This window comes from Nansenia antarctica, assembly GCF_963989245.1.
Source record: "Nansenia antarctica genome assembly, chromosome: 2".
Lineage (NCBI taxonomy): Eukaryota > Metazoa > Chordata > Actinopteri > Argentiniformes > Microstomatidae > Nansenia > Nansenia antarctica.
Window position 1 is genome coordinate 20,953,581 of NC_137675.1, and position 14,365 is coordinate 20,967,945.

The 14,365-nt window shown below is 45.6% G+C and overlaps 2 protein-coding genes across 2 annotated transcripts in view; both read left to right on the plus strand.

The window, feature by feature from the left end:
* The first annotated feature begins 6,638 nt into the window (after window positions 1-6,638).
* Window positions 6,639-12,426, plus strand: LOC308151595 (importin subunit alpha-1-like). Its single transcript, XM_080524495.1, has 10 exons — window positions 6,639-6,756; window positions 6,864-7,004; window positions 7,383-7,471; window positions 8,619-8,887; window positions 9,251-9,345; window positions 9,797-10,060; window positions 10,462-10,695; window positions 11,317-11,499; window positions 11,624-11,773; window positions 12,299-12,426. Exons 1-10 carry the CDS (start codon window positions 6,685-6,687, stop codon window positions 12,386-12,388), a joined length of 1,587 nt encoding a protein of 528 aa, XP_080380621.1. The 5' UTR covers window positions 6,639-6,684; the 3' UTR covers window positions 12,389-12,426.
* Window positions 12,427-13,297: 871 nt separating this feature from the next.
* The window catches only part of LOC308151591 (E3 ubiquitin-protein ligase SMURF2-like), a 57,356-nt gene continuing 56,288 nt past the window's right edge, over window positions 13,298-14,365 (plus strand). Inside the window, 1 exon segment of the mRNA XM_080524491.1 lies at window positions 13,298-13,438. Within this exon segment, the coding sequence (XP_080380617.1) occupies window positions 13,387-13,438 (52 nt within the window). The 5' untranslated portion in view covers window positions 13,298-13,386.

A 14,365-nucleotide genomic window follows, 5' to 3' on the forward strand; every position in this document is an offset into this window, starting at 1 on the left:
CCTGACCAGTCGTCTAGGGCAGCACGCGCTTTGAAGTCTGCTGCAGCGGCCGGACTCCTGGGACTTTTATACGCGTCGTCCTCTCCGAATGGGCCGGGATGGAAGGCGTGTCGCCCCGACGCAGAGGTAAACACGGTGAGAGAGATCTCGGTGATAAAGAGAAATATGTTTCATTCATGAATCAAAAGAGAAGCAAACAGCCTTTGTGGTCTTCACTGCTGTAGGCTACTACTATGTGCTCTCTGAAATGTGATATTAGTCTCTTCAGGTAGCCTAATATTCTGATTCTGATCTTTTCCCCCCTTCTTTTTAAAATGGTTTTATTATTATTATTATTGTTATTATTATTATTATTATATGTATTATTATTGTTATTATTATTATTATTATTATTATTATACATTGTTATTATTGGATTGTTATACGAGACACTGGAGTTACCTGCAATACATAGTATGCCATTAGATTCGTGTTAGCAGATGCGGTTTATTGCAATGTAGCTTCCTTGATTATAGGTGTGTATTAACCTGCATTCTCTATTATGATTAAGAAAGGGAAAAGGGGAAAAGCCAACCGGTGGGGGCTACTGATTTATGCCATCTTATTTGTCGGTCTCCACTTTTCTTTTTAGAGGAAAATCAGGCCAATGCCAATATTGAGCAGATTCACAGGCGCTGTATTACTGCCCTCTTCTGGCAATAGAGGTATAAAAGCAGGCAGATGTTCCTTGCTTGGAATGCATAATTTGGAGGCCCTGAACACAGCAAAGACCTAGGTTCTAGGCCCTGGACAATCTAGACAATTTGATGGCAGCTACTAGATTGTAATCAAGTGCAATACTGAAACACAACTGTGAACATTTCAAACCTGCAAACTGCGACACTTTAAATTAATGTGCAATAACACTATGTGCAATATGACAACCCTCGGGTACATAAGGTTCAGAGATAGGAAATGTTAGAATAGGTATAGCATAGCATAGAGTACAGCACAGTGTTTTATTTGTATAGTATAGTATAGTATAGTGGATAGTGTATATAGCCTTTATTTATGTAAACCAGCTCTTTTCCCTTCTTGTTTTAGTAAAAAGAAATCCTAGCACCAGGGGAGCCCCACCTCCCAAATGTCGTTGTATGGTACCTGTACTATATTAATGACAATAAAGACCATTCATTCATTCATTCATTCATTTTCTTTGCTATCTCAGAGTCTGGAAAAATAGTCGGAGCTAGCTTGTCAATTGACCGGTATGATTGGGAGTGTTGCACTGTATGGTAAACATGTGTTATTTCTGCTGCTGTTACCTTATCAGAGTGGCCATCATTTTTCGGTTTGAGTAGGAATGTCTCCATAGAGTTGGATGTCTCTTTTTGAGCGACACTTTTCTTGTGAGAATCGCATTCTCGGTGTCTTTTGATGTCGTATTCACCGCCATGTGAAATTGAAAAAGAACTCTTGCTAAGATTGCAAAAAACTCTCTGAGAGTCGCCCTGCACTGGCTTCACCCACGTATAAGTGTTTTCCCAGTCTTTGTTGTAGGTGCATCTTCTTTTCTTGCTGACTGTGGTTTGAGTTTCCTCCATTTTCTATAACTGCTGCATCTGACTCGCGTTCGTTGTTGTTGTTGTTGTTGTTGTTGTTGTTGTTGTTGTTGTTGTTGTTGTTGTTTGGGGGGGAGTTACTCTCATTGGTTAACCTGGCTGCACTTGACCCCAGCACCTGACGTGTGCTACAGTTTGATTGACAGCAAACACAGCCCCGTGATGATAGCCTTCCCTTCTTTCTCCACAGCCATTGGATAAATCCGATTTTTTTTTTTTTTTTTTTGCCAATAATAATTAAATATGCGGGACATCGTCCCAATTTGCGGGACGCACTAAAAGTCGTGAAAATGCTGTGCAGTCCCGCACAAAGCGGGACATCTAGGGGGGGCACTTACACCGAACTCGCAATTATTTATCTTTTTATACATGGTAGCCTAAATATAACCGTTAGTTTTGTACCTGTGTGGATGACTTCCAGTAAATATAGCCTATATTTTTAAAATGTGCGCAAAATATTTTAAAGGTCTCTTCATTGTCCGAATAATGTGGTGCCCCCCCATTGGCTGGTGCCCCAGGGCACTTGGATAATCCGGGCTTGTTTAGCGTAGAGCAGCCAATCCGCTTGTTAAATCGTGACGTGTTTCCGGGGCCAAAGTTGGCTGAGGCGCTGTCTTCGAAATGGAGAAATAATAATAATAATTAATTATATTTATATAGCGCTTTTCCGAGGCTCAAATACCCTGACAATATGGAGACAACGGGAAAGTGCCGTGTCCCTTGTTGAATGAATAGATCCGAGTCTAAAAAACGATTAAACTGTCATTCTACCGCTGTAGTTCAGAGGTACTCTGGTGCGGAGAATTTCTGGTTTGAACCCGGAAATGGCTAAACGTCACTTTTGACGTCAGATTTAACAAGCGGATCAGATCAGGAGGCGGGAAGCGCGAGCGTGTGTGTACAATTGTTTTGGTGTATACAGCAGAGCTGACAGGAGATCGGAAAAACCATAAGATAACATTTGAGAGGTAAATAGAATAATCTGAATAGGAGATAGCATATATATATTCAACTGAGCAATCAGTTTGTGACTGTGTTGAACCGTTTGTATTTGTTAGCGTTGTTAGCGGTATAAACCGAATTTGGACATTGGAGGCCTTTAGCCTATAACTAACAGTCTTTCCTTTTCCCACCTCGTTTGAAGTGGACCCAATCACCAATAACTTTTCTTCCTTTTCATTCCGCCCAGGTCTGATTGGAGTTGCCTGTGGTGTTCAGGATGATTGATGTGCGGGCGTGGGTGGAGTACATGGTGGAGTGGGCGGCCAAAGATCCGTACGGCTTCCTGACGACGGTCATCCTGGCACTCACGCCTATCTTCATCGCCAGCGCCCTGTTGGCGTGGAAACTGGACAAGATGACCGAGGCGCGCGACCGCGAGCAGAAGAAGAAGCAGAAACGTCAGGAGAACATCGCGGGGCCAAGAAAGAGGGTGGCCAAGAAAGACTGAGCTCTGCGGAGGGAGGGAGGGAGGGAGGGAGAGAGAGAGAGAGAGAGAGAGAGAGAGAGAGAGAGAGAGAGAGAGAGAGAGAGAGAGAGAGAGAGAGAGAGAGAGGAGAGAGAGAGGGATAAAGTGGAGGAATAGCAGCAGCCTTGCTCGATGCTTTCCTCACTTGCAACTCTTCACCCCCACCCCCCCTCCGACTCCACCCTCCCCAGCCCCAGTGCAGTCCCACGACCCCTCACTCCCGTCCAGTTCAAAGGACTGTTGGATTACTTAATTGTTCTGTTCATTGACTGTTCATTAATTGAAATAAGCATACTTCAGTTTACGTTTTTCCAATTGAAGTTACTAATTAAATATCTGAAATTATTTGTTCGTTTTTAATCAATAAAGTTCTGTTTTTAAACAACATCTCAATCTTTTACCAGTGTATGCCGATCCAGCTGTTCATTTCATGAGGCAATTGGGGAGGGTGTAGCATGCTCCTCATGTAAAGCCTACAACATGGGCTTTTTCAGGAGGTTGCAACGTTCCAACGTGTCCATTCATGGATATGGGTCCTGTGTAACTGATGTACAGTGGCCAGAAAAAGTATGTGTTTCCTCTATATGCATTTATTGGTGGCGGGCCGCCACAAATGAATTTCCTCCGCCACAAATTGATTCAGTCCACAAAAAAAAAAAAAAAACTCTGAACATTTTAGCTGATTAAAATATATCTGATCCTAGATCAGCGCTATAATGGATGTTGACTATAAGTGCATTAATAGTAGAGTTAGGGGCTAGAGTAGAGTTATGGTCTAGAGTAGAGTTGGGGTCTAGAGTAGAGTTGGGGTCTAGAGTAGAGTTGGGGGCTAGAATAGAGTTAGGGGCTAGAGTAGAGTTGGGGTCTAGAGTAGAGTTAGGGTCTAGAGTAGAGTTAGGGTCTAGAGTAGAGTTAGGGTCTAGAGTAGAGTTAGGGGCTAGAGTAGAGTTGGGGTCTAGAGTAGAGTTAGGGGCTAGAGTAGAGTTAGGGTCTAGAGTAGAGTTAGGGGCTAGAGTAGAGTTGGGGGCTAGAGTAGAGTTAGGGTCTAGAGTAGAGTTATGGTCTAGAGTAGAGTTAGGGGCTAGAGTAGAGTTAGGGTCTAGAGTAGAGTTAGGGTCTAAAGTAGAGTTAGGGTCTAGAGTAGAGTTATGGTCTAGAGTAGAGTTAGGGTCTAGAGTAGAGTTAGGGTCTAAAGTAGAGTTAGGGGCTAGAGTAGAGTTATGGTCTAGAGTAGAGTTAGGGTCTAGAGTAGAGTTAGGGTCTAAAGTAGAGTTAGGGTCTAGAGTAGAGTTAGGGTCTAGAGTAGAGTTAGGGTCTAGAGTAGAGTTAGGGTCTAGAGTAGAGTTAGGGTCTAAAGTAGAGTTAGGGTCTAGAGTAGAGTTGGGGTCTAGAGTAGAGTTGGGGGCTAGAGTAGAGTTAGGGGCTAGAGTAGAGTTAGGGTCTAGAGTAGAGTTAGGGTCTAGAGTAGAGTTGGGGTCTAGAGTAGAGTTAGGGGCTAGAGTAGAGTTAGGGTCTAGAGTAGAGTTGGGGTCTAGAGTAGAGTTAGGGGCTAGAGTAGAGTTGGGGGCTAGAGTAGAGTTAGGGTCTAGAGTAGAGTTAGGGTCTAGAGTAGAGTTAGGGTCTAGAGTAGAGTTGGGGTCTAGTAAAGACTAGACCAGTAAAGAAGACTAGACCAGTAAAGACTAGACCAGTAAAGACTAGACCAGTAAAGACTAGACCAGTAAAGACTAGGCCAGTAAAGACTAGACCAGTAAAGACCAGTAAAGACTAGACCAGTAAAGGCTAGGCCAGTAAAGACTAGACCAGTAAAGACCAGTAAAGACTAGACCAGTAAAGGCCCACTGCCGTGGACCGCCCACAGCTCGCAGGTCTGTTTTTCTCCAAGAGAGCCTCCCTGTTTGAATGAATGAATGAATGAATGGTCTTTATTGTCATTAATACAGTACAGGTACCATACAACAACATTTAGGAGGGGGGGCTCCCCTGGTGCTAGGTAAAAAATACTAAAAACAAGAAGGGAAAAGAGCTGGTTTACATAAATAAAGGCTATATACACTATCCACTATACTATACAGACTCACTAACAACCACACACACACACTCACTAACAACCACAGACACACTCACTAACAACCACAGACACACTCACTAACAACAACAGACACACACACTCACTAACAACCACACACACACACACACACACACACACACACACACACACACACACACACACACACACACACACTCACTAACAACCACAGACACACTCACTAACAACCACAGACACACACACACACACACACACACACACACACACTCACTAACAACCACAGACACACTCACTAACAACCACACACACACACACACACGCACACACACACACACACACTCACTAACAACCACACACACACTCACTAACAACCACTATGAATATATCTGTTGCTTTGCTTAGCCTACTACTGTAACTGTATAATTTATAAGAATTACCCCAGCAGGGATAGCCTAACTTCAAATTCAATACATATGTGTAACGTATCAATAGTAATTATTACATAATAAGCCTGGGATGTAACTACATCGTTTCACGGGGAATTTACATTGTTGTAGACTGAATGCCTGTAGTGAGCTTGGTATGACAAAAAGTGTTATTGATATTTACAAGAACTATTTAGTTGACCAATGGAGTCAGTGAGGACATTCACTGTTTCGCTTTTAATCAGACTGAAATCAATCAATCTGGTTATATTGGGATCTGTGACACTTCGGATAAAACGGAAGTTAAATGCGACCCAGATGGGACTCGAACCCACAATCCCCAGCTCCGGAGGCTGATGCCTTATCCATTAGGCCACTGGGTCATTACGTTCCCGGAGAGCGCAACCACCGTTTATAAATTTCTAAAGGGTGAGTTCACTTTTTTATAAATATTATTCAATTATACATATCTCGTTTCCCGAGAACAGAAAACCCACCCGCATTACGTTGAATGTGTCTAGCATTTGTTATCAGTAAGATTTGAGAGGTACTCTATGGAAAGATGATTGGGGCGGCAGTATCATCTCGCGATAACGGTAAGCGTTACCACTAGCAACACGTTCATGTTGTGCAGCAGGCTTTTTCAAAGAGAGGCCAATGGAGTGGAGCTTTTGCTTGAATAGACCAATCATCGACCAGGGAAACCGAGAGTTTAAAGGGAGGTATCTAATGACTGACGTCATTCCAAGCGAGAACAAGAAGTCGGTAAGTCCTGTGCACATGCTTTTGTTACTAAAGATTGATTTTAAACCGGTTTAACTGAACAGTTGCTGTATTCATTTGATATTCATTAGTAGCGCATTTGAGTAACGTTATTGTGTATGTGGATATGTTGGATGATATTTTGTTTTTCCGGGCATAGATTACTTGTAAGTGAACGAGTCTTCAGTCTCCGAGCCACATGGTGATTAGATAATAGCAGCTGGCTAGCATAGCAAAGCGTGAAACGTCCGCTCACTGTGTTGCTTCGAGATCAGCGTTGTTTTTTGAAGGAGCAAAACCATAATCATGATGTGCATTCTGTTGTCTCCACAGTGACGGTGAAGTCGGATCATCTTGATTCAATAAATCAGAGAAACAATGTCAGCTCCTGCCGCCAGCGATAACGGAGATCGTCTCACCCAGTTCAAAAACAAGGGAAAGGACGTCAACGTAAGCTGTCAACAACCGACCTATTTGTTGCAGATGTTATGACACTCAATTCTATGAGTAGTATCATTGACATTCGGTTAACATTATTTCAACCTGTCAATCTACAGGAATTGAGGCGTAGGAGAATCGAGGTCAATGTCGAACTTCGAAAAGCAAAGAAGGATGAGCAGATCCTGAAGAGAAGGAATGTCAGTAGCTTCCCAGATGACCCCACCTCCCCACTCCAAGAAAAGGATCAGAATGCACTGGTAACAAACTGGCACGATGAACATGTTGACATTTTTTGCGTGCGCAATTTTCTGACGGTCTTATCGTGAGAACAACGTCGTTAATGGTCAGTTGTGCTTCATGACAGTACAGTTAGAGGCCGGAAGTGTGCCATGTGTCATGAGGAAGTCGCATATGGCGCGTTTTACATAACGGCCCCTATCAGACCACTGCACCTTGCTGACGCTTATGTTGTCTTATAATCCATATTTATGTAGGAAGCAGTCCTCTCACTAGTCCATTTCTGGTGCATAGTTCCTCTTGGTATCATCATGTTGACTTTCTGACTAAGTGCAGGCATGTCTAGTCATGACATTGAGGGCTTAGTTTGTAGGCTAATCCTTTCATCTGTTCCGTAGCCTTGCCAACATTGGACAGTTGAGGAGATTGTGACTGGTGTCACCAGCCAGAGCCTTGATCACCAGTTGCAGGCTACCCAGGCAGCCAGGTAAGTCGTTAAGCTCTTTGGAACTTATCCCCCCTGTAATCGCACTGTCATTGTCCTCGTCATTCCATTAGTGTGAGTGTGAGTGTGTGTGTGTGTGTGTGTGTGTGTGTGTGTGTGTGTGTGTGTGTGTGTGTGTGTCGTCACTGACTGAGTTTCCCCCTTGGTCCAGAACCAGAATATTTATGTCTAATACCAAATTTGAACATGCCTCTGAATTATTGCTATTGCAAACACCATTTGAGTACAATGCAGTTCATATGTCCCAAACGATAGTAGGGGTGTGTTGACTTGAGGGAAAAAAAGAAAGGGATTTGGGGCATTTTAGGGTGTTAGTGTCATCCAATAATTGTCTGATATCTGTTATGGGAGAGGTGTACTTATTTTTCTATCTAAAAGTAAGTGCAGTTGGCCAGTTAAGCTCTCTGGAAACGAACGAGACGCATGCAGTGTACTTGCTGCCATAATTGGATCAGAGCATTGATCTGTACACTGTGCCCCTCCCTTCCCCAAAGCTGTCTCACTCACCTCGGGCAGTCTGATGGAAGCCAGCTGACAACATGCATCTGCAGCAGTCCGTTTCTTTCTCAGCTCAAAGTGCATACCTGTTTGTTATGACCCTTCTGTCTAGAGTGAAATAAGGGCCTAACACGACGCAGCGTGCTTGCTTGAGTTTTGTGTCTCGGTTCATATAATATACTTTGAATCTGGAAACTGTTGATTACAAATGCAGTCTGTCATCATTACGTCTGCGTGAGCCCCCTGGCCTTACATTAGCCTATATCGGTTCCGACTGACCGGCACAGCTCACGGCAGCCACGTCATTTTAAGTATTTAAATCACACCTCCGGTTGTCCGATCACAATTATCTTCTCTGTGAGAATCAAGTCCTATAAACGAATATATAAGAGTATGATCTACACCCCTAGTAGACACCACCTTTGTACTTGGTTGCCATTATCAGCACACTTCTGTTAGGACACACATTCATGACAGCCCCAAGCCATTGCATACAGTATCAGGAGCCTACTATACTCCCTGTTGTCAGTCTCTCTGCAGTGTCTGTCTGGTGGGTTTGTCAGTCACGCTTAAGCCATGTCCTCCTGTAGCTGTCGCTGAGCTTTAACGCCCCCCTCCCCCTCCCCAACAGGAAGCTGCTGTCCAGAGAGAGACACCCTCCCATCGACAACATCATCAGCGCCGGCCTGATCTCCAGGTTCGTCAGCTTCTTGGGCCTGATCGATTGTCCTCCGATCCAGTTCGAAGCTGCCTGGGCCCTGACCAACATCGCCTCTGGCACCACGGACCAGACCACCGCCGTGGTGGAGGGGGGGGCCATCCCTGCCTTCATCGGCCTGGTCACGTCCCCGCACCCCCACATCAGTGAGCAGGCCGTCTGGGCCCTGGGCAACATAGCCGGTAAGAGCATTATTTTGTTGTCGTTGTTGCTACATTTCTGAGTTTTTTTACAGGTACGGTAATAGATTCAATGGTATATTACATTTTGGAGTGACTTCTCAAAGACTTTTCGCGTTGTCCTGTGGCACCTAATATGCAATGCCGTGTCCTGGGGGATATTCCATCAACGTCGCTAAAGGACAATCCAGGCTTATTTTTATAAATCCCGTGAGATATATATATATATTTAAAAAATATCTCTTCTGCCTCGTGAGACTTCTCGAAATAAGCCTGGATTTTCCTTTAGTGACGATGGAATACCCCCCTGGCTTGAGCAGGTTTGGCTGTTTCTTTGTTGACGTGGTCTGAATGTCTGTCCCTCAGGTGACGGCTCCAACTACAGAGACCAAGTCATCAAGCACGGTGCCATCGAGCCGCTCTTAACGCTGCTCGCGGTCCCTGACCTGTCTGTGTTCACTGTAAGTCGGTCTCTCTCTCTCTCCCCCCTCATGTGGAACAGCTGTCCCTATCTTAAAAGGAAATTGTTCAAAAATGAGCACGTTTTACTATTCACCACTAGATGGTGCTATAGCCTTTACCAAAGATCTACTTGTGTGTCCAACAGACAATCTTCTGTCTGATGATTGCAGTTTTTCCTCCCTCCCCCTCACTAACTCAAATGAATTTCAGTGCTATTCTTAAATTTGGACTCTAATGCGTCTAGTTGATCGCAAGGTTTACCATTCGATTCCCCGGCTGGCCACACGTGAAACCCCAAGTTGCCCCCGATAAGCGAGCCGGCGCCTTGCATGGTTAGCTTGCAGCCATTGGTGTGTGACCAGGTGAATGAGAGGGCCATTGTGAAAGCGCTTTGGAATAAGGCGCTATATATAAGTGCGGTCCGTTTACCGTTGACGTCTCTCGTTGCAGTCTGGCTACCTGCGTAACGTGACCTGGACGCTGTCCAACCTGTGCCGCAACAAGAACCCCGCCCCCCCCCTGGCCGCCGTCCGCCAGCTCCTGCCCACGCTGGTCCGCCTCCTTCACCATGACGACAAGGAGGTGCTGGCGGACACCTGCTGGGCCGTGTCCTACCTGACGGACGGCCCCAACGAGCGGATCGACGTGGTGGTCCAGTCGGGCCTGGTGCCCAGGCTGGTCCAGCTGCTCGCCTCGGGAGAACTCTCCATCGTGGTACGTACACACACACACACACACACACACACACACACACACACACAACTGAATGAAGTAGAAGCCGCACACTCTAGTTCCAGATGCAAAACTGTAGCTTTTAATTGACAACGGTTTTGGCCGTAGCCTTTGTCAAATAGCCTTTGTCTTACGTACACACGCGCGCACACACACAGATGACTAGCTGAATTTGAATGAAGTGGTAAGGCCTGAAGCTTTTAGTGGATTAAGATATCATTTTGTTGTGTGTAGCATTGCTATAACCAGAGTATGTGTGTTAGCACTTTTTTATTTATTTATATGAAGTGATACTAGGGGTAACACACTTGTTACCCCTAGACAGGGTTGTCTGTAATCCAAAATCCCAAACAAACTCTCCTTCTGCTCCGATCCCGTCCCAGACTCCCTCCCTGCGGTCGCTGGGCAACATCGTGACGGGCACGGACGAGCAGACGCAGTGTGTCCTGAACGCGGGCGCCCTCTCCATGTTCCCCGCCCTCCTCGGCCACCACAAGGCCAATATCCAGAAGGAGGCGGCCTGGACCCTGTCCAACATCACCGCCGGCAAAGACACCCAGATCCAGGAGGTGATCAACGCCGGCCTGGTCCCTCTGCTGGTGGAGGTCCTCAAACAGGTGAGAGTGGTGTTTGACTTGGAAGTCCAGTCGGGGGGGGGGGCAGCAGGTAGCCTCGAGGTCAGAGTTGCCGGCTAGCGATCGGAAGGTCGCTGGTTCGACCCCCCCACCCACCCCAGGAGAGAGCTACATGTGAGCTGGTGACTGGAGGGTTGCTGGCATCATATCTGAGCTGCTGGTGTGCCCTTGAGCAAGGCACTCAACCCCTAATTGCTCCAGGAGGGCTGACCCTGTGCCCAGAGCAAACGCTACATGTTGTGCTCTGTGCAATGACAGAAAGGTTAAATCTAATATAATCAACAACAACAAAAGTGGTCTGTAAGTGTTGCTCAATTCCACATTGTCCACCCTAGTCCCTACCGCAAGGGGACTTCCTCAAGATCTAAGGGGATGGGATAGGTGTAAGCAATATGGTAATGGAATTCACCTTGCCTCCTTGATAGGCCACGGCTTAACTCTAGCTATTGATTTTGTATTTATCCAAGCCTTTCAAAATGTGGTGCTTACAGCTACAGGGGTTTATTATAATCGGTCGTCTAACACAGACCTATCTGAACGGAATCCACTTCTAGGTTAATCGTCAACCCCTAATGCTAACGTATGGCGTCTCTCTTCCATCAGGGAGACTACAAGACCCAGAAGGAGGCTGTGTGGGCCATCACAAACTACACCAGCGGAGGCACCGTGGAACAGGTGGTGTACCTGGTCCAGACCAACGTCCTGGAGCCCCTCATCAACCTGCTCTGTGCCAAGGACAGCAAGACCGTCCTGGTCATCCTGGACGCCATCACCAACATCTTCCTGGTAAGACCACAATACAAGGAGGCTATATAACTTTATTGTTCTTTGTCTGAGCTGGTAAATGTGGAATTGGAGGTGTGTGTGTGTGTGTGTTATCATAAACCCATACTTTACTGCTTCCCCTCAGGCTGGAGAGAAGATGGGCGAGACAGAGAAGCTGTGCTTGATGATCGAGGAGTGTGGAGGTCTGGACAGGATCGAGGCCCTCCAGAGTCACGAGAACGAGATGGTGTACAAGTCCTCCCTCAACCTGATCGAGAAGTACTTCTCAGGAGAGGTGAGCCTCATCCACCTGTCAGCTCTGTCCCAACACACCTAGAGATGTTTTCTTCCTTCCCTTAGTCTTGTTTGAATACACTCAAAATGTAGTTCACCACCCCCTCCCCCCCCCCCCTTCCTTGGAAGTCATCACTGATTTGACATGATTGGTTTGGTGACGTCATCAATCATCAATTGGGGGCGGCTGTGGCGCAGGAGGTAGTGCCGGCGTCTAATGATCGCAAGGTCGGGGGTTCGAACACCAGCTGGCCACGTGTCGCGGTGTCCTTGGGAAAGGCATTGAACCCCAAATTGCTCCCAATGAGGGGGCCGGCACCTTGCATGGTAGTCTGCCGCCATTGGAGTGTGAATGTGTGGGTGAATGAGGCCATTGTAAAGGGCTTTGGAATAAGGCGCTATATTAGTCAGTCCATTTACATCAGATTCTCCAAAATACAGATTTCACCTATTAACTAGCATAAACACTGGTGGGTGAGTGGCAGTTTGCAATGATGATGATTCTATTCTTCTGTTTGTCTCACAGGATGAGGAAGATGAGAGCGTGGCCCCAGAGGTAACCACTGACGGATATGCCTTCCAGATACCTGAAAATCAAAGCACTTTCAACTTTTAAATGTCAATGTCCTTGTCATCCTCTCCTATTTTCTTACCTCTCTGTATTTTTGTATTTTTCCAAACGCCCTTTTCATTTCAGAAAATGTACATGTACAAAGACAAACAAAATGACAAATGTCCATGTTTTACTACAAGCTTTGTAAATAAACTTTTATTAAGAAATCTGTGTCATATGTTTGGGGTTTTGGGTAACCATGCAACCTTGATGTTTGATATGACAGGTCTTTTTGCCAGCACTGAAATACTGGACTGAATATAGAAATATAAAATGAAAGCAAGATGGGAGATATCTTGTGGTGGAGAAAGGGGATGCAAAGCTGATTTTAGATTCAACCCTTACCCCTATAGTACAGCTATCTTAGTGTGTCTTACCACATAACATGAAGGGTGCAAATAATATAATTTTATTGCATATCCAATCCATTTCAATTAAGGTCCCCGCACATAAAACTCAACAGATAACAACAGGCAAATAATAAAATGTACATGTTGGGCTATGTGTCGGCACAGTGATGTCACCAGTAGGGGAGGGGAGCTGGTTGCCAACTGTCCCAAAAAAAAAAACTCGAGCCCAGACGGTGGAGGCGTGGAGCTGCTCCCAGACAACACTGTCCAAGTCCCTCTGACTACTTCAGCTACACTCGCCTCCCCCGAGCATAAAAAGCTTCTCCAGACGGGGGGGAGATCATTTAGAAGCGCTTATTCGACGTTGAGATGTTGGTTTATTGGAAATAGCGGTTTTTCCCCCCTGTTGTGGTGGTAGTGGAGAGAGAGGTAGAGACAGAGAGAGACGCCAGCCAGCCAGCAGTGCTATGCTCCTTCGGGCCGCTATGCCACCGTGACTCCTCCGTTCTCCTCCATTCAACTGCCGTGGCCACAACCAAGAGAGGGTTTTAATCTGGATTTATTTTGTCGCTCAAGTCATAGACTTGACACATGTATTGTACAACATATTTCCTATAAACCTACATCGAGCGGGGGGACATCCAAGGGGGCATGTCTAATCAAGGAGTTAGGAGGAATGGCCCGGTGAAACTGCGGTTGACAGGTAACGTTTCTGAATGGAAAACCTCGGTACAGTTCTTTGGTTTGGCGAGGCTCAGCTAGCTAAAGGCTAAAGCCTCTCCTGCTGCGATTCTGTTCATAGTTCTGTTCACAACGACGCTCAGTTTGCAGTTTTACTAACACATCACATCACCAGCAGTAAACCTCGCTGTACAAAAAAGATTTGCAAGATATTGTGTTTTAGGCATTTTGGGGGGGTAGTTTTGGTGGCCAGGGGGGTAGCTAAACTGGGCTAGCAGAGCTAACAGGAGAGTCTGTGGAAGCTGCCTGGAGAGACATGGTTTGTGTTTCGGTGTTGGTTGGTTTGGTTTCTTCCACGAAAAGCTGACCTGCTTCATGTTTACGTGTCACTGACTATGTTGTCAGTTATGGCCTGATCATAATGGTCAGTTTGCTTCCTTATACCTCCTCAAATGGTGTGGATTAGGGCTGTGCTGTGCATGAATAAAACATCAATCAAATAGAGAATAGAGAAGTATGTATGTTCACCTGTTAGATGAGTGTGTGAAGCATGCTGTGGGCTTGGATGCACATAGGATAGATCAGAGTGGATTAGAGGTGAGTAGAATCTGCATGAATAAAACATCAATCAAATAGAGAATAGAGAAGTATGTATGTTCACCTGTTAGATGAGTGTGGGTCATGTGGTGGTTGGATGCACATAGAATAGATCAGAGTCAGTGGATTAGAGGTGAGTAGAAGAGAGAGTAGGTTCAATTGCAGAGATGTCCTCTTTAGAGTTATATAGCTACAGTTAATCAGAGGAATTATAAAAAGTGCTAGTCCTATTTACACAGCTCAGACTGACAGATCAACATGCTCAGATGTTGCATTGGTGCATTGGACCACTGACATTATGTGCATGCTATGTCCTTAAATGGAATTCTACAGCAAGTCATGTTTAAGATTT

Excerpts from the sequence above, each read along its gene's own strand:
- LOC308151595 (XM_080524495.1), top strand. The coding sequence starts at position 6,685 with ATGTCAGCTCCTGCCGCCAGCGATAACGGAGATCGTCTCACCCAGTTC. Across the intron at positions 7,005-7,382 it reads AAAAGGATCAGAATGCACTG|CCTTGCCAACATTGGACAGT; the intron begins GTAACAAACTGG and ends TCTGTTCCGTAG. Across the intron at positions 11,774-12,298 it reads AGAAGTACTTCTCAGGAGAG|GATGAGGAAGATGAGAGCGT; the intron begins GTGAGCCTCATC and ends TTTGTCTCACAG.